This window comes from Muntiacus reevesi, chromosome 13 (genome assembly GCF_963930625.1).
Source record: "Muntiacus reevesi chromosome 13, mMunRee1.1, whole genome shotgun sequence".
Taxonomy (NCBI): Eukaryota; Metazoa; Chordata; class Mammalia; order Artiodactyla; family Cervidae; genus Muntiacus; species Muntiacus reevesi.
In genome coordinates, this window is record NC_089261.1 from 10,766,307 (window position 1) to 10,785,666 (window position 19,360).

At 45.9% G+C, this 19,360-nt stretch overlaps 1 protein-coding gene and 1 long non-coding RNA gene across 2 annotated transcripts; one reads left to right on the forward strand and one right to left on the reverse strand.

Annotated features, from left to right (window-relative positions):
• Positions 1–2,226: 2,226 nt before the first annotated feature.
• DYNLL1 (dynein light chain LC8-type 1) lies at positions 2,227–4,698 on the reverse strand. Its single transcript, XM_065904161.1, has 3 exons — positions 4,557–4,698; positions 4,214–4,351; positions 2,227–2,651 (listed from the first exon to the last, which is right to left on the reverse strand). The coding sequence occupies exons 2-3, from the start codon at positions 4,343–4,345 to the stop codon at positions 2,514–2,516; spliced, it is 270 nt and encodes an 89-aa protein (XP_065760233.1). The 5' UTR covers positions 4,346–4,351; positions 4,557–4,698; the 3' UTR covers positions 2,227–2,513.
• Positions 4,699–4,834: 136 nt separating this feature from the next.
• Positions 4,835–10,399, forward strand: LOC136145799 (uncharacterized). Its single transcript, XR_010658854.1, has 2 exons — positions 4,835–4,881; positions 8,888–10,399. It is a non-coding gene; the product is annotated as an uncharacterized lncRNA (long non-coding RNA).
• The last annotated feature ends 8,961 nt before the right edge of the window (positions 10,400–19,360 follow it).

The window sequence follows — 19,360 nt, forward strand, 5'->3', positions numbered from 1 at the left end:
GGGAGAAGAGCTGGTAAGAAATTACAGAAGTCAACCTAGGAGTTGCTGGCAGTTTAATTTCAGAGAGCTTGCTATTGTTGTTGTTGAGTCACTAAAGTTATGTCTAACTCCTTGTGACCCCGTGGACTCTAGCCCACCAGGCTCCTCTCTCCATGGGATTTCCCAGGCAAGAATACTGGGGTGGGTTGCCATTTCCTTCTCCAAGGGATCTTCCTGATGCAGGGATCGAACCCACATCTCCAGCATTGGCAGGCAGATCCTTTACTGCTGAGCCACCAGGGAGGTCCTGCAGAGACCTCAGTTCAAGGCTATTTGAAATGTCTTCAGATGTGCTACCTCTCGCCCCAGCACAGAAGGGTCATTTATGTACCCTCACTGATGCTGAAGCTGAAACTCCAATACTTTGGCCACCTCATGTGAAGAGTTGACACATTGGAAAAGACCCTGAAGCTGGGAGGGATTGGGAAGCAGGAGAAGGGGACGACAGAGGATGAGATGGCTGGATGGCATCACTGACTCAATGGACATGAGTTTGAGTAAACTCCGGGAGTTGGTGATGGACAGGGAGGCCTGGCGTGCTGCGATTCATGGGGTCGCAAAGAGTCGGACAGGACTGAGCAACTGAACTGACTGACTGACTGACTCACAAGATCTTGCCCTGTCATTGAAAAGCTTCCAGATACAGCTCTCTATATACAAGTGTCTCAAAGAACAGCACCTAAGAACTTTAGATAAAATGCTAAACCTTAGAAAAACTTTCAGCTTAGATTTTGTTTTCAGCCAGCTGGAACCTTTGAAATTAACAAGGATCAGGCGCTGAAAAATTTTCATAGGCGATCAACCCAGTCCTATCTCAGTGGCAGTGATTCTTATATCTGAATCAAGAAATAAAAGCTGTAACTTCCCGGTGATATGGGCCAGGTCAAATTAGAACTCCCACTGTCCAGCTGTTTATGGCCTGAAAGCAGCTTTAGGCTCTTTGCTGGACTACTTCTAAGAAGAGCTAAAATCGACAAGATTGATGGAGCTTTGGAGGCCTAATACCCGTCAGGTTTCAAACAAATATGGCCACATCAAAAAAGTGGGAAAGAAGCTAGAAGATGAATTACAGGAACCCGGTCTGTTCACATAAATCCAAACCTAAATCACCCCAATTGCGGCCCTGTTCCACAGCACCTCCTTATCTTTTTCCTGCAGAAAGCAGGAAAAACTCTTCTTCCATTTTTATCATCCTAAAACAATTCTTTGCTTTCTACCCTGAAACTTTCCCAGTCCTAACATTGTTCAGCTTCATCAGAACTTGTAAAACCCCAAGTTCTCATTAAGAAAAAATCTCCCAAAGATGTTACAGACGTAATTCCACTCTTAAGATGGAGTCATTGATCAATTCAGATTTATCACTTCCTCTGTGTAGCTGTAGCCTGGCTGCAAGGTCTAAAACAAAAACACTGAAAACAAAGGGAAACTAAAAGCCAGGACCTTCCTTGCAGCTTCCCAAGATGGTGTGGGTTGTTTTAGCCTCTGGATCATTTATCTACAAAAGCTGTCTGCTGTACTTGCTTTCATTCAGAAATCTGTCTTCCTAAAACTGATAGCAGGAAAACTTTTACTTATCCACAACTTTATTTGGGGCTTTTAATGACAGCTTCAGTTCACATGTGAACACAGCTAGTTAAAAGCACAGCAGAGCAGGTTTCTAAGTTTAAATTCCTGCACTTTATTAGAATCACATGGAGGACTGCTGCTCAAAAGCTTTTCCCCTTTAAGATCACCTTTAATCTCTAGAGTATACTTTGGCCAAGGCAGAGGAGGGTAAATGTCTAGAGCCCAACAAATTTCTCATTAGCCCAACTTTCTCACCAGCTTATTTCCATTTTACAGCCACAGAAAACTTAAAGGAGTTCTACAACACATTCATCATCTCTTGAGGCCTAAGGCCTAGAATACTCTATAGCAGTTATCACAAAAGGAGCACTTAAGGAATGTATTTATCGGTTAGGAGTAAGAGTTAATCCAGTAGTTTCTCTGCCATGCATTTCTCAACATGCACTTCTGAGTAGTATTCTTCCATGCACAACAGGAACAGGATGGGCAAGAATGAAACTCAAGAGTGCTGAATAGGCTAGTCTGTTACATCCCACAGAAACTTTAAGGAAACGCCCCCACCAACCCTACCCAAGATCAAGTAATAGGCCATCTTCAACAGATTATTTGAACAAACGGTAATTAACGCACACTTCAACAGATTTATTTCTTTAAAGGAATGGATTTTGAAGAGAAAAAACATGGGGCAGAGAGGTATGGAATAGAAAATAAATACAAATGTAAGCTGTTTTACTAATTGGTTTATAACCACAAACTAGTACAGAGAATGCCCTGTACAAAACAATAAAGGTTCAAAGATGGAGGTGTTCCCTTAGGCAAGGCTGAAGACTTCAGTCTCTGGTATTTGGAATTTAGGCTGCAGTCCTTGTTTTTGGATGATCACTGGGTGTGTGGCACAGTTCATGCTTTTAACCAGATTTGAACAGGAGAATGGCCACTTGGCCCAGGTAGAAGTAGATGAAGTGTTTGGTTTCATGTGTCACATAACTACCGAAGTTCCTCCCCACGATGCAGTGCCAGGTGGGGTTGTACTTCTTGTCAAACTCCTGGGGGGAGGAGGTGGAGAAAAAACAGAATTTTAGTGCTAAACCTGCGGTCAGAGTTTGCCTCCTAGATAAACAGAGCCTGTAGGAGCAGAAAGCAGGAACTTCGGCATCTGCAAATTCTTAGAATGAAAGAATGTTCCCCAGCTCCAAATCGCCTACATAGTGCATTAATGCAAACATACTTGCAGTCTGAGCTAAACTGGGAATGGGGGCTGGGGAGGTAAAAGTCAGAAAGGGCAGCCTCTGAGAGTGCTTTGTTATCATGGTAATTACACCTTCTAACTTCTATAATATTCAGGGACAGCAGGTGACATCAGTTATAGTTTACCCTCTAGGTTTTATGTCTAAAAGAACTAAGCTATCCTACTGTATGACATGTACCCCAAATCCAAGACAATACAATAGTATTTAGCCCAAAATACCACCATTGTAACTCATTTTAGTATTGCTGAAAACAAAAGGTTTCGGAAAGAACAGAGCCTCAGTAAGCAGCTAAACCACTGGAGATCAAAATTTAAAGTACAAGACACTTGGCGCTACACTGTCCCTGTAAAAAGAAAGCTGGAAGCAGAACCTGACAGCCACCTGGGCAAATTTTATCTTTACTGTCAACAGCCCTTCTTCCCACATCTATCCTGATGGTGCCAATCTACCCTACCACCTGGTCCTCAAGGCTAGCAAATGGCACTAACAACTTTCCCCTATTTTCCCCACCCCCAGAAGCTCTAGGAACTAGAATGCCTGTGTTAATTTCATCACTAGGTAGCTCTAGGTAGGGGTCAGCGGTAGTCTTTCTCTGTGAAATCTTTCTCTATATAAATAAGTATTACGAGTCTCTGGCCAGTTAGGCGAAATTTGGCTATTACTGTATTGTACACAGTGGGAAAGTCTTTCAGATTAAGGTAAATAACATTCTTATAGACCAGACAAACGCACTGCTGTTGCCTTTGTCAGAAAAGGTATTTATTTCTGTTCCATCTGAAATCTTTCATCTTCTCATTCTCGACTGGAACCCTCCCACGACTTAGGCTGCCAGTTTTCTTCCCTTCTAGAAAACACAGCTCGAGAAGTTGGCAGACCTACCAGCTTTCTACAGACTGCCATTTATCAATCCCCCAACCCAGTCCCCAACCACCACCACCCACTTTCCCTCAACTGCCGACTGACTCCCCACTGGAGGCTGGCAAGATCTCCCTCCGGCCCTGCTGGAAACACCCACGCAGCTCCCCCCTCTCCAACACCCAGATGGATCCTGGGCGCAGCAATCATGCAGAAGGGGGAACCGCTGCTCCCTGATCCTAGAAACCGTTGCTAGGTGGCGCTTTCCCGGTGGAGCTGGGTTAAAAAAAAAAAAAAAACTTCGGGCGCTGAGGGGCCGATCTTCAAGAGAAGTGCAAAATTCATCTGCGTCCTTTTCTGGAAACCTCTACACCGCGCCACCTTGCGTGCCCCCAAGGATCTCTGCCAGCGCTCTGGGGACGCATTATCGAGGGGAAGGAAGTTGTGACTCGCCCCAACAGTGCGCAAACTGCCCGGGCCCCCCGCCCGCGCCCCGTCCTCACCTTCTTGATATGGGCCGCAATGTCCTTCTCTATGTTATACTTCTCCAATGCCTGAGTAGCACATTCCACCGAGTCCTGTTGCATCTCCTCCGACATATCGGCATTCTTGATTACGGCCTTTCGGTCACACATGGTTACCTGAGGTGCGAGGCCGAGGCAAAGGATGAGGAGTTGGGAGTATGGGCTGAGGCGCAGTTTCCCCGATCCACTCCGCCCGCCCCCACGCCACCCCGGGACGACGCCCCCCACCCCACTCCTCAGGAAGCGCGAACCGCGCGAACAGAAGGCGGGAGAAGTCCTGCAGGGGACGAAGCTAGAGAGCGGAGCCTCCTGAGTTTCTCACCAAGGAGCAGGGGCTGGCCGACTGCAACGGTCTCCTGGGGGAGGGGCTGGCGAAGCTCACACCCGCGTAGAGAGGCGGTCGCTACCAAAGCCGTGGCGCATCTAAGGAGCCCCACGCCAGCCGCCGCCGCCTAGTACCTAAGCCCCGCCCTTCTCGCGGCGACCCCGCCCCCCGCCAAACGTCCCTATTGGCTTGACGCAGCCCTTAGAACTCTCCCATTGGCCCATAGACTCAATGGTTCCCTCAGGATCTTTCTCCTGCATTTTGTTGCAGACCACAATGCACCGCTCTCGGCGTCGGTTACCCCGGCAATGGGCCGCACGAGGTGAGGCCCAAACATCTCGAAGATGGTGCAGGGGCGGGGTGGTGAGGACGTACCTGGGACTAGAGAGATGCAAAGGGAGCTTCCGCCAGGGCCGAGAGAAATGATTACAAATTTTCGGAGGTTGTCCCAGGATGCATTCGCAGATAGTCTTTGAAAGTTGGGTATCCTACGTGCCCCCTCGCCCCCCCAGGTCAGAAAGAACTACCCTTTCGACTGAGGTAGTCAGTTCCTTCACTAAAGGGTATCTCTTAAGCTGGGAAGGCTTCGTGGGCAAGTGATCGGTGCAGTCTCAGAAAAGAAGCCCTAGGGTTTGGTTTAATGCTCTGGTGGCTCACTGTTGAAATTCTTTTTTATTTTTTTTTTAAACAAGGAACGCCACATTTTTATATGGCATTGGACCATGCAAATTATGCAGCCGGACCGCCTCTGAAATATAGGGGGCGGGGGGGGGGGGGGGCCGTGTCGGAGATCCTCAGGAATGGAAGAGGGCTTCCTTATAAATTAAAGATTATTCCCAAGAATGGGATCTCCCGGCTGGGCAATGCTGATCTCCGTTAAGGGGATGGGGGACCCTCTGGGTGGATTTGGGAGTGCTGATGTGGGGTGCGACCAGGGTAGGGCTTCTTGCTCTGATGAGGTAGTCTTTTCCGGTGTGGGAGTTTCTTGGTGGCGATTTACCTCTAGGGCAGTGGTGTCCTAACGAATAGAAAGGCATCCCTCAGAGGTATTTCCTCTGGTTTAGGGAGACTAACCACTAAGTGGTTAAAAAAAAAAAAAAGGACTTGGGGTGGGGGATTGGGAGCAGGGTCAAGTCTGGCTTTAAATATTTAAATGTTAGCCCTGTCATCTTACTAGAGTTTTGGACCTCGGAGTTTCTAATCTATAAAGGGACTAAATATAAAAGGAAACCACTACATAGGTATTTTGGGAGTATTAAATAAACTAGTGCATTTGAAGTTCTCTCACATAGCAAGGGGTCGCAAAGAGTCAGACATAACTGAGCGACTTCACTTTTTTTTTTCCCCCCTGAATTAGTGAGAGTGGGTGGTCAAGTAGAAATAGGCAGAAATATAAACAGAAAGCTTTTGATTACATGGTTAAACTGGTAACTTGTTTATGGGCTTTCCTGGTGGCTCAGACGGGAAAGAATCCGCCTGCATTGCGGGAGACCCAGGTTCAATCCCTGGGATGGGAAGATCCCCTGGAGAAGAGAATGGCTACCCACTCCAGTATTCTTGCCTGAGAATTCCATGGACAGAGGAGCCTGGAGGGCTACATACAGTCCATAGGGTCACAAAGAGTCAGACATGACTGAGAGACTAACGCTTTCACGCTCTCGTTCAGTGCATTTGAAGTACTCTGCACATAGCCAGGGCTGGAAGAATTTTGCCAATAACTGTCAACTTAGGAAACTGTCCCAAGAGTCATGACAAGGTTTTGAACAACTAACACTTCAGTGCCTATAATGTTTTTCAACTTCCATAAACAAGTTAACAGTTTAACCATGTAACCAAAAGCTTTCTGTTTATATTTCTGCCTGTTTCTACTTGACCATCCACTCGCATTAACCCCGGGGGGTTGAAAAAGAAAAGGGAAGTTGCTCAGTCATGTCTGACTCTTTGCTACCCCATGGACTGTAGCCTGCAGGCTCCTCCATCCATTGGATTTTCCAGGCAAGAACACTGAAATGGGTTGCTATTTCCTTCTCCAGGGGATCTTCCTGACCCAGGGATCAAACCTGGGTCTCTGGTACTGTAGGCAGACTCTTTACCATCTAAACCAGCAGGGAATCCAGAGCCCCTTACAATTTGATCAAAAGCCCATAAGAGTCAAAGAGAAACAGGTGGGAATAATCAGAAACTCTGGTAGGACACGCTTAACAATTAAATTAGGAGGCTTTCCCCAGTTTCAGGTTTCCACTGGTGGGGTTATTTATTTGAGGAGTTAATGTAGTTCTACCTTGTGTCACTCTTGAGGAAGAAGTTGAATTGGCAACAGTAGTGAGGCTGGGTTAGTGCTTCTACCTGACTTGGGTGTATGATTCAGAGCTATGGAATCTAACTATGATGCCAGAGCCTGAATCTCTCTTGAGGACCTTTACTTTTCACAGATACAGTTTTACTCCCTGTGATCTATGGTTTGGCCAGCTTCTCCTTGTTTGAAGGGAAGGAGCTGAGAGTCGTTAAAGGGATGAGGTAAAACAGCAGCTGTGTATTGAGTGGTTGCCTTCCACCCAGTGATTTCCTTTCATTCAGTTAGTTGTTCTTCACAACAGCTGTGCCTAGGACCCCTTTGCTCCCATCTCCCTCTTGCCATAACTTCTGCTCATTTAGATTTGAGCAGGAGGAGGCGCAAATGCCTCCTTCCCTAGGGAATCATCTCTACTTACCCTCTACCACCACATTCAGTTGCTCTCTAGTGAAATAACTTTATTATTTATTTCCTCTATGGTACTTGCCTCATTTATTCCTTCAGAATAAATTCACGTGAATTATCTCATGTATTTATTTGCTTGGTTATTATCTATCTGTCCCTGCCTGTCTTGTTCACTGCTACATCTTCAGCATTGAATTCAGCGTCTGCCACATGGCATGCATTGACTTAGATATTCATTGAATTAAACATACCAGGTCTTGGTTCTTCCTTGGTGATCTAGTGGCAAAGACTCTGCACTCCCAGTGCAGGGGGCCCAGGTTCTATTCCTGGTTGGGGGACTAGATCCCGCATACTGTGACTAAAGAGTCTAAGTGCCACAACTAAGACCCAGCACAGTCAAATAAATAAATATTTTAAAAAAATACCAGGTCTTATTTCCCCATTTACAGATTCGAAAACCAACTTTCATTAAAAGCTCAAACTGTTCATTAATGAATAAATTCCAGGTCTAGATGACCCTAAAATCCTTTCTCTTAACTTCAATATTACTCTAATACTTTTAGCTAAGGAGCTAAGGAGACAGTGTGCATTTTTCTTACAGTTTGAAGAAAAGGAAATTGAAATGGGGTGATATTAAGGTTTTCTAACAGATAAGAGGATTTGTTCAATAAATGCCTGTAGGTTTTTTCCCATTTATAGCGCCTGCCTTCCCCAGAGTCTCCTGTATTTTTTGCCCATCTCAACCAGCTCTTGACCCTAATTATTTCCTTTGTAATTGAAGGAAGAGCACTGTCAGACACTCATGCTTTTCTGGCCTGTGTTTAACTCCGAGAGATCTTTTGGGGGTTATTGTTTCTAGGAACTAACTGCCTTTTTCATTCCTTTACCATTTATTTTTGCAAAATCATTGCTCATTTACTATCTGCTTATAGGATATTTATTGAGGCAGGCAATAAATATCTCCTAGTTGTAAATGAAACGTACTGTGCAGGATTTGGATGCTTGAAATATTCACCCAGAGTAAGTTACAGCCCCATCCTGGAGTTTTTGGTTCACAATAACCTAATCTTTCCAACAGGTAACATTGAAAGAGCTGAGGGAGGAGGTAGAATAGAGAGTGGAGGGGGCTGTGGCAAACAGAAAAACTTGTTTAAAGGTGCCAAGCAAAAATAAATAAATAAATAAAGGTGCCAAGCAGGGAATTCCCTGGTGGTCCAGCAGTTAGGACTCTGTACTTCCACTGCAGGGGGCATGAGTTCAATCTCTGGTCGGATCCTGAAAGCGGCGGGGCCGAAAAAATAAAGGTGCCATGTTGCCACTTGGGAATATTGACACAGTTTTGCTAAATCATCTGATTTTCAAGAGAGACCAGAAATTGGAATTATTTTTATTGTAAATACCATCATTTTCAAATATTGGTCACAAATTCATTTCTTAAAACACAGTGCAGGACTTCCCTGGTGGCACAGAGGATAAGAACCTGCCTGCCAATGCAGGAGCCACAGGTACAATACCTGGTCCAGGAAGATCCCACGTACCTCACTCAGAGCAGCTAAGCCCATGCTCCACAACTGGTGACCCTGCGCTCTAGGGCCCATAAGCCACAACTAATGAACCTCTGTGCCCCCAGGCTTCAACAGGACCTGAACTGGGAACTTCCAGATGTTCAAGCTGGAGTTAGAAGGCAGAAGAAGGCAGAGGAACCAGAGATCAAATTGCCAACATCTGTTGGATCATAAAAAAAGCAAGAGAGTTCCAGAAAAACATCTGCTTTATTGACTACATCAAAGCCTCTGACTGTGTGGATCACAACAAATTGTGGAAAATTCTTCAAGAGATGGGAATACCAGACCACCTCACCTGCCTCCTGAGAAATCTGTATGCAGATCAAGAAGCAACAGTTAGAACTGGACGTGGAAAAACAGACTAGTTTCAAATCAGGAAAGGAGTATGTCAAAGTTGTATATTGTCACCCTGCTTATTTAACTTATATGCAGAGTACATCATGCGAAATGCCGGGCTGGATGATGCACAAGCTGGAATTAAGATTGCCAGGAAAAATATCAATAACTTCAGATACACAGATGACACCACCCTTATGGCAGAAATTGAAGAACTAAAGAGCCTCTTGATGAAAGTGAAAGAGGAGAGTGGAAAAAGTTGGCTTAAAACTCAACATTCAGAAAACTAAGATCATGGCACCTGGTCCCATCATTTCATGGCAAATAGATGGGGAAACAATGGAAACAGCGACAGCCTTTATTTTTTTGGGCTCCAAAATCACTGCAGATGGTGACTGAGGCCATGAAATTAAAAGACGCTTGTTCCTTGGAAGGAAAGTTATGGCCAACCTAGACAGCATATTAAGAAGCAGAGACATTGCTTTGCCAACACAGGTCCATCTATTCAAAGCTATGGTTTTTCCTGTAGTCATGTATGCATGTGAGAGTTGGACTATAAAGAAAGCTGAGTGCCGAAGAATTGATGCTTTTGGCTTTTGAACTGTGGTGTTGGGGAAGACCTTGAGAGTCCCTTGGATTGCAAGGAGATCAAACCATTCAATCCTAAAGGAAGTAAGTCCGGAATATTCATTGGAAGGACTGATGCTGAAGCTGGAACTCCAATACTGTGGCCACCTGATGGGAAGAAAAGACCCTGGTGCTGGACAAGATTGAAGGCGGGAGAAGGGGACGACAGAGGATGAGATGGTTGGATGGCATCACCAACCTGATGGACATGAGGTTGAGTAAGCTCCGGATGTTGGTGATAGACAGGGCAGCCTAGAGTGCTGCAGTCCATGGGGTTGCAAAGAGTCGGACACAACTGAGTGAACTGAACTGAACTGAACTGTACTGATATATATATATATATGTGTGTATGTATATATATATGTGTGTGTATTTGGTCTTTGTCCAAGGATCCTGGCACAGAACCCTTAAAATCTTTGAAAATATTTTAGTGCTAAGAGCATCATTTGTTACCATGATGAGCCCCTATCAACTACACTGGAGTTTAGGTAATGTGGTGACGTTTTGTGAGGAGGGGGTAAGATGCTTTCGGATATACATATAGTTTCAGATATCTGGATAGCTGGTCACCAGAGGAAAGAAACAACCATGTGATTAGAGAGTTGAAACTTTCAGCCCTGTTTTCCTTCCCATGTCCCCTTCCCCTTCTTACCCATCTTCTGACCTCCTGGGAGGGGAGAGTGGCTGGAGATTGAGTTCAGTCACCAGTGGCCATGCCCATGTACTGAATTCTCCATATAAACTCCAAAATCATGAAGTGCTATGAGTGTGGCGCACCCTGAGAGGACATAGGAGCTCTGTACCACCCCAATACCCTGCCTATGCATCTCCATCACTTGGCTATTCCTAGAGTTGTATCTTTTATAATAAATCTGTAAGAGTAAGTAGACTACTTTCCTAAGTTCTGTGAGTCATTCTAGGGAATTATCACACCTGAGGAGGCAATTGTGGGAACCCAAATTTGTAGTTAGCTGGGTAAAGTGATGGTTACCTGGGAACACTGTTTGCAGCTGGCATCTGAAGTGGGGGCAGTCTTGTGGGATTGTGCCTTTAGCCTGTGAGTCTGCACTAACACTGAGAATCAGTGTCAGAATGGGATTGTTGGACATCTAGTTGTTGTTGGAGAAGTGATGTGGAAAAATAAGTATTTCATGTTATAAAAACAAACAGGGAAGTCCCAGGTGATCCAGTGGTTAGAACTTCACAGTTTCACTGCCGAGGGCAGTGGGTTCAATCCCTGATCAGGGAACTGGGATCCCAGAAGCCCCACGGCACAGCAAAATAAATAAATAAATAAACATGGCATCAGAAGTGATGTCAGAAAAGACACCACAGAAGGGAAGGGACGGAGGGACCTGCCTGTGATTACACAGTGAATTAGTTATGGAATCAGATTTTGAAGATCCTGATCTAACTCTAAACCTAGTGTTTTTTCCATCACATCACACAGATTGGCTTTATTTACCCTTGGGTGCTGGAGATTTCACACTTTCTGGAAATGAATGGAGCGTGGCCTATGCTGACTACTTGGCATAGGATGTTTGCTGAATAGATGCTGAATGAATGAGTGGGTACAGCACCAAAATGCCTGCACTCAGAGCTACATCAGAGGTATCTGATGTAGTTTTGATTGGCAGCTGGGAGGGTTAAGCTCATCACAAGCACCAGGGCTTGGTGGTGGGTTGGGGCGGGGGGGGGGGAGTTTCCATGAGAAGGCAAGAAAGTGGGGACTCAACAGCATTTTTGGTTGATCAGCAGCATGTCATCAGAAGTAGAGAGACCAGGAATAGATCATTTCCACAGTCGTCTGGAAGTTCAGATGATGCTACAGTAAACCCACTATGACTCCACCAAGTGGAATCCCCTGAGACATATCCTAAATCATGATTTTTACCTTCATCATTTTTACCACACCTGCACCCTACTTCTATTGTTATTTCTTCAATATTTTTCTTTAATTAAACTCCCTATTTTTAATAAGTGTATTTTTAAAAGGTAAATCTGGATCATTCCATAAATGGAAAACTAGTCTCATTCATCATAAATAAAAGATAGCTATAAAATATAAATAATATTAGAGTATAAAATGTTGGACTTCCCTGGTGGTCCAGTGATGAAGAATCTCCTGTTGGTGCAGGGGACATAGACTCAATTCCTGGCCCAGGAAGATTCCAGAAGCTGTGGAGCAACGACACCCATGGACCACAACTACTGAAGCCCACGTGCCCTTCCACAAGAAGAGAAGCCACACAATGAGAAGCCCATGTAGCACAACTAGAGAGCAGCCCTCGCTCACCACGACTGGACAAAGCCTACATGCAGCAAAGAAGACACAGTGCAGCCAATAGTTAATTAATGAAATTTTAAAAAGAATATAAAAGGTTCTGTCCTCATAGTGCTGAACTTACCTGGGACCCCACTAGTGATATGTGTCCCACACTTGGGCAATACTGCCCTAGAGGTGAGTTCTTAAGGGGGATGAGTCCATGTATGGATTGCAAAGTTTTTCACAAGTCCCTAGGAATTATGCACAAGATATGTGTTGTGCTCACAAGCATTTTTCCAGGAAGAGGACCTATACCTTCCATCAGAGGCACAAAAGGATTCAGAACCCAAGGAGGATAAAGAACAATTGCTCTACAATAACCTCTACTCCTGGAATGAATGCGAGATTCTCTCACCATGTCCTACTGATTGACCCATCTGAGGTTCCATAGCATTACATACCTGGGCAACTTACTCTATTCCACTCCTAGCTGCTAAATTTTCTTGAGAATCCTTCTGAGCCTGAAAACATGCATTTTCTACTCTTACTACCGGAAATTATATTTAGAGGGAGGCAAAACTGAGAGCATAGGCTTCGGAATCAGACATACCTGGGGAAAACCTAAGTTGTATGTCCTCCTATGAGTTAATTAGCCTTTCAGAGGTATAGTTTCCTGATTTGAAAAAAAAAAAAAAAAATTTATTTGGCTGTGCCGAGTCTTAGTCTTGGCATGTGGGATCTAGTTCCTTGACCAGGAATCTAACCCAGGCCCCCTGCATTGGGGACACTGAAGCCTTAGCCACTGGGCCACCAGGGAATTCCTTGGTTTTTAAATGGAGATAATACCTTCATTGGAGAAGGAACTGGCAACCCACTCCAGTATTCTTGTCTGGAGAATCCCAATGGACAGGGAAGCCTGGTGGGCAATAGTCCATAGGGTCGCAAAGTTGAACATGGCTGAAGCGACTTAGCAATACCTTCACTGTAGGGTGGTGGCAAGGATTATATTAAAGAATACATCTTAAAGACCTAGCCAAGGGGCTTCCCTGATAGTCCAGTGGTGAAAATTCTGAGCTCCCCAATGCAGGGGGCCTGGGTTCCATCCCTGGTCAAGAAACTAGATCCCACATGCTGCAGCAAAGATTCTGCTTGCCACAACTAAGACTCAGCACAGCCAAAAAAAAACAAAACAAAACAAAACAAAAAACCAAGACCTAGCCAAGGACCAAAAGATGGTAGCTACTGCTGACTTAGACTTTATTATGTGCCAAGCATCTAGGATACATTATCTCCTTGACTTCTCACAACTCTATGAGGCAGATGTCAAGAGCTGTTGGTCTCTGCCTTACACAGATGAGGAAAATGAGATTCAGAGAGGTGAAGTCCCTTGCCTAAAGTCACACTAGAAAATGACAGGGCTGGGATTTGAGCCCTGCTCTATTTGAATCCACAGTCCCACATAGTAGATGGAGCCTCTGAGCTGCCCCCACCCCCCCACCCAAGACAAATGGAGCCTGTGAGTGTCTTTGGAGACTCTTAGCTATCTCTGGCTCCTGACAGGAGCTCCCTAAATATATGTTGGATGGATGGAAGAAAGAGTAATTCAAACTAATTCAGCATTGTTTTCTCTGACTTGACCCTAGATTGGTCCTTGACTGCCTTGCCCTGCTCTGCACAAATTTTGTTTGTACTTTAGTCCCTGGACTTTCCCAGGGCCCTCGGAAAGCCCTTTGGAATTGTTCACAAGCACACTGAGGGATTTCTTGCAGGGACTGGAGCTCAACCCTCCCAAAATAGGTGACACAAAACCACAACCTGCTCCACCTCCACCCAGCCACTAGCCCAGGACCACACTGTCCCTAGCCCTGTTCAGCAATCACTTTTCAAGATTTTCTGGGACCTCAAGCTCTTTCCATGGACTGTGAGTTTTGTCACCAACCTAGCAGCTCCAGCACACCCTTATCTGAAAGGAAGTGTGAGGAATATGACCTTGTAGTCCCCAGAGTTGATTCAAGAACCCCTGTCCAGAAAGGAGGGGCTCTGTGGGAGAGTGTGCAAGGCCTTAGGTCTCAATCTAGAACCTTTCTCCCCATGAAAAAGGGCTGGCACTACCCTGGTGCTGGCAGGGGAACTGAGTTTTGGAGCCAAGTACTGTACTGCAGTGCAGAGAGAGTGAGGCCAGGCAGACCTGGGACAACTCAGGGAACAAAACACTTCCCTCTGGCCCATAGCCAAGCCTTGCCTGAATGGGCAGATACCTCCAAGGCCTGACTGCTCAGCCTCCTGTACATGGGGGCAGCAGATAAATTTAGGCACATACAGAGAGGCCTAGTCAGTAAGCACCTCCCAGTCAATAAGCAGAACAACCTAGAGGAGAGGCTAAAAGTGCAGACTTTGAAGACAGGCAGAATTGAGTGTGCTGCCTTACCCTGCCCCAACAAAGACCTCTGACCTTGTGTAAGTGACTCTACCTCTCTGAGCCTCAGTTTCCTCATCTGTGAAATGGGGATTGTAATAGTCCTTGTTTCTCAAGGACTATGTGGAGATTGAGATGGTACATATAAAGCAGGTGATTTAGAGCATCTGGTGGAGGTCCGATGGCTAAGACTCCATGCTCCCAATACAGGGCGCCCAGGTTCAATCCCTGGACAGGGAGCTATATCCCACATGCTGCAACTAAGAGTTTGCAAGCCATCATCAAAAATCCTGCATATTGCAACTAAAGATCCTGAGTGCCACAACTAAGATCCGGTGTAGTCAAATAATGAATCTTTTTAAAAATAAAAATAAATAAAAAATACAGTAAGTGGTAAAAGACTTGGCAGGGCTTCCTTGGGGGCTCAGAGATAAAAGGATCAGCCTGCCAGTATTAGAGACGTGGGTTTGATCCCTGGGTCAGGAAGATCCTCTGGAGCAGGAAATGGCAACCCACTCCAGTATTCTTGCCTGGAAAATTCCATGGACAGAGGAGCTTGGCGAGCTACAGTCCACGGGGCTGCAAAGAGTCGGAAATGACTTAGTGACTAAAGCAACCACCACCACAACAAAGGTCAACCATACTAGCTATCAATTATCATTAATGGTACCCTAAACCAGGATTCTTTACCTCAGTGCCAATATTTTGGACTAGAAAGTTTTTTGTTATGGGGGGGCTGTCCTGGGCATTGAAGGATGTTTAACAGCATCATGTCCCTAGCTTCTGCCCACTGGAAGTCAATTGCACTCAGTCCCAGTTGTTAGCCAAAAATGTCTGCAGACAGGAAATTCCCTGGCAATCCAGTGGTTAGGACTCTGTGCTCTCCCTGCCAAGGGTGTCAGTTCAATCCTGGTTGGGAAACTAAGAGTCCATGACCAAAAAAAACCAGTCTGCAAACAGTGTCAAATGTCCCCTGGAGAGTAAAATTGCCTCCCCAGTTGAGAACCATTGCCCTACCTAATCTAGGATGAGTCTGAATGCCTCAGATCCCTCAATTCAGAGCCCGAGTAAGGACCACAGGGCAGGCAGGCCTACTTACAAAGGGATGGAATGTCTACCAACTACAGAACAAGTTTCCTCCTGCACAGACTGAGGCGGGACCTGACTGTGCGTCTGAGCCACCTCTGACTCACTAGGTGACCTTGCTGTCACTCTTTAATTATATGCAAAGTGGGCCCAAGTAAAATCTCAGTCATTCTAGGGCTCCAGACAATGGGACAGGTAGTTGGTATCTGACTTCTGGCATCTCCATTCTTCTTCACTAACTGGGAGAAAACCTGGCTTCCCCAGAACTCAAGAGTTCATTCAGACCTTCATTCATTGCTGTGGCCCGTGCACAGGTTGAAAAAGAATTTCCAGACATGAGGCAGAATGAAAGGAGAATAAAGTTTATTAGAGCAGGGGAGGGAGGGTTGCTGTCATCACAGAGAGCCAACCTTGAAAGAGAGTCCTTGGTCTGTTTCTATAGTGGGGGTGGGAGGAGGGGGGGGCAGACGGGACAAGGAGCTGGGTAGGGGGTCTTGAGAGTCATTTGCTGATTGGATAAGGGCTTCCTAGGTGGTGCTAGTGGTAAAGAGCCTGCCTACCAATGCAGAAGACATAAGAGATATGGGTAAGATCCCTGGGCAGGGAAGATCCCCTGGAGGAGGGCATGGCCACACACTCCAGTATTTTTGCCTGGAGAATCCCATGGACAGAGGAGTCTGGCGGGCTATTGTCCGTAGGGTTGCAAAGAGTTGGACACGACTGAAGTGACTTAGCACACAGGCACATATACTGAGGGAGGGAAGAATAAGGCAAATACCTTCTCCTTATATGGGGTGGGAGGGGAGACAGGACATACGACTCAGAAGGGCTCAAAAATTCCGCAACGGTTACAGCATGGCAGGAAGGGCGATAAGGGTCTGTTTTTTTCTGTTTCTGCATTCCAAGACCCCTCCCCTTCACCATGTTGCTTTATCCTTGGGGCATCACATTCATGACTGCTGACAGAGAGTCAGGTCCAGTGGCTAAGACCCCGTGCTCCCAATGCAGGGGGCCCAAGTGGTCAGGAAACTGGATCCCACACACCATAACTGAAGATCTCACATGCCGCAATGAAGAGTTGAAGATCCCTCATGCCGCAACTAAGACCTGGCACGGCCAAATAAATATTTTTTTCTTTTTTTTAATCAATAGGGACTTCCCTACAGGTGCAGTGACTGAGACCCCATTCTCCCAATGCAGGGGGACCCAGGTTCGATCCCTGGTCAGGGAGCTAGATCCCACATACTGCAATGAAAGATCCAACATGCCACAGTTTTTACCAAGTCCAAGCTTCCTTGGTTCACCACATGTAAGCTACAGTTGTTTACTCGACTGTAGGCTGCCAGACTCCTCTGTCCATTGGATTCTCCAGGCAAGAATGCTGGAGTGGGTTGTCATGCCCTCCTCCAGGGGGTCTTCCCTGACTCAGGGATTTGAATCCGTGCCTCCGGAGGGTCCTGCATTGCAGGTGGATTCTTTACTGCTGAGCCACCAGGGAAACCCTATAGAACTAGAGAGGGAAGCAGTGAGAAACTAGGCAGAATAGAGAGGGAGAGGCAATAAGGAAGTAAAGAAAAAAGGGTCTTCAGCCTTGCAAAATAACTCTGGGAAGGGCTAGCCTTTGGAATGGGTATGTTAATCTCTTCTTTTTATTTGCAGCCATTCACAGGTGGGCAGGGCCAGATAACCTCTCTATGAGCTGAACCTAGGAACCTGAGTTTAACTGTCTCGCGGAGAAGCAGCATCCTTTGAGGTAACCGCAATGAAAAGCAAGTCAAAGAAACAGTTCTAACATGGAGTCGGAATTGGTTCTTCTCTGTAACACAACTAAGACCCAGCTCAGCCAATTAAATAAATAATAAGTAGAAAGAAATACGTATTTTTCTTCATCTGTTTCCTAGGTCACAGCTCCCAAACCCGTGGAATTTTCTGAGCAACAAGAGCATTATAACATCTTTTGTTATAGTATTTGGTCTCGTGTCCTCAATTCCTGAAATCATTTCAGAGCCAATAAAGGTACAATGAGTGCCTTGTCATTCATAATTAGTTCCTTTCCACTACAAATGGGTTTCTGCTAATGAGTTGACTTTCGGAAACCACCTAAGGTGGGGGGCTAGTTGTCAGTGGAGCCAACCATGGGATTAAGGCTCGGAAATTTCAGTTCCATCTCTGGTCCCCAAGGGGGTAAGAGGGGCTGGAGTTTGAGTTCAGATTCCAATGACCAATGATTTAATTGGGCTTTCCTGGTGGCTCCGTAGTAAAGAATCTGCCTTCCAATGTAGGACACCTGGGTTTGATCCCTGGGTTGAGAAGATCCCCTGGAGAAGGAAATGGCTACCTACTTTAGTATTCTTGCCTGGGAAACCCCATGGACAGAGGAGACTGGCGGGCTAAAGTCCAACGGGTCACAAAAGAGTAGGACATGATTTTGCGACTAAACAATGATTTAATCAACCGTGTCTGTGTAATAAAGCATCCATAAAACCCCAAAAGGATGGGTTCAGAGAGCTTCCAAGTTGGTGAACACGCGGAGGTTTGGGGAGGGCAGTGTGCTGAAGAGGACATGGAAGCCCACCCACCTTTCCACCATACCTTGTGTCTCTCCCATCTGGCTGTTCCTGACTTACATCTTTTCATAATAAACCAGTGATTTAGTAAGTAAAATGTTTCTCTGAGTTCTGTGAACTGCTCCAGTAAATTAATTGGACTCAAGGAGGGAGCTGTGTGTACCTCTGACTTACAGTCAGTTGGTCAAAAGTACAGGTAACAACCCAGGCTTGCAACTGATTTCTGAAGTGGGGCTGAGGGGTAGTCTCATAGAACTGGACACTGGACAGTGGAATCTGTCATCTCCAGGTAGATGGTGTCAGGATTGAGTTGAATTCTAGGACACCGCTCGTGTCCAGAGAATTGCTTATTGGTGTGAGGGAGACTGTCACTCCTTACACACATCGTAATTGGTGACCAGAACTCTATTAGGGATGCACAAGAGAACTGTTAGGTAGTTAGAATAGGGAAAAGGAGTCCAAAATGGCGGTGGCTGAAACACAAGGAAGGGAAAAGCCCACAAAAATAGAACAAAGGAAGGTCCGAGGACCGAAGTGAGGACTTCAGGTGGAACGGCGCTCCAGACCAAGCCCAATTTGCATAGGACACGCCCAGGGGGAAGGAAAAAAAACCCATATAAAAAGAGGAGCTAAAGCGCTCTCTCTCTCCCCGCCCCCGCCCCCGCCCCGCGCGCGCCTTACGCTGGGGCGCTCTTCTCTTTGGGTCTTTGGATCATCGTGCCCTCACGCCCGGAAGATGGTTTGGTCTGCTGTCTTCTAAGTAAAATAGAGCTGTAACACTGATTTCTCTAAGAGCTATAACACGGTCTTTCCAAGACCGGAGAGCTGGGACACGCCAAGGGGGAGCTTTTAATGCCCGTCACTCCAAACCCTTGTTGTGAGGAGACAAAAACCGAGGAGCATACACTTGCCTGACAGAAACAGACAAAATCCTTTCTTCATGGAACTTATATTCTAGCAAGTGAATAAAGATAATAAACAAGCAAAAATATGTCTGACTCTGATAAGTGCAATGGATAAAAAAAAACAGAATAAGAGAACCAAAGGGGACAGAGTGAGGGATCTTGTCTTCAATAGAGGTTTCCAGGCAGGGCTCTCTGAGAAGGTGCCATCTGAGCCAAGACTTGATGACCTGGCTATTGGGTAGAGGATAGAGTGTGCAGAAGCCCGGGGGGTGCAGAGAGGCCAGGACAGGATCCTGCAATAGTCCAGGTGAGAGGTGACGGTGGCTTGGACCAGG

What these genes read in the sequence shown, in the direction of transcription:
- DYNLL1 (XM_065904161.1), bottom strand. Translation starts at nt 4,345, where the DNA reads ATGTGTGACCGAAAGGCCGTAATCAAGAATGCCGATATGTCGGAGGAG. An exon ending in TTGCGGCCCATATCAAGAAG is followed by an intron (nt 2,652 to 4,213) that starts GTGAGGACGGGG and finishes TCCTCCCCCCAG; the next exon opens with GAGTTTGACAAGAAGTACAA.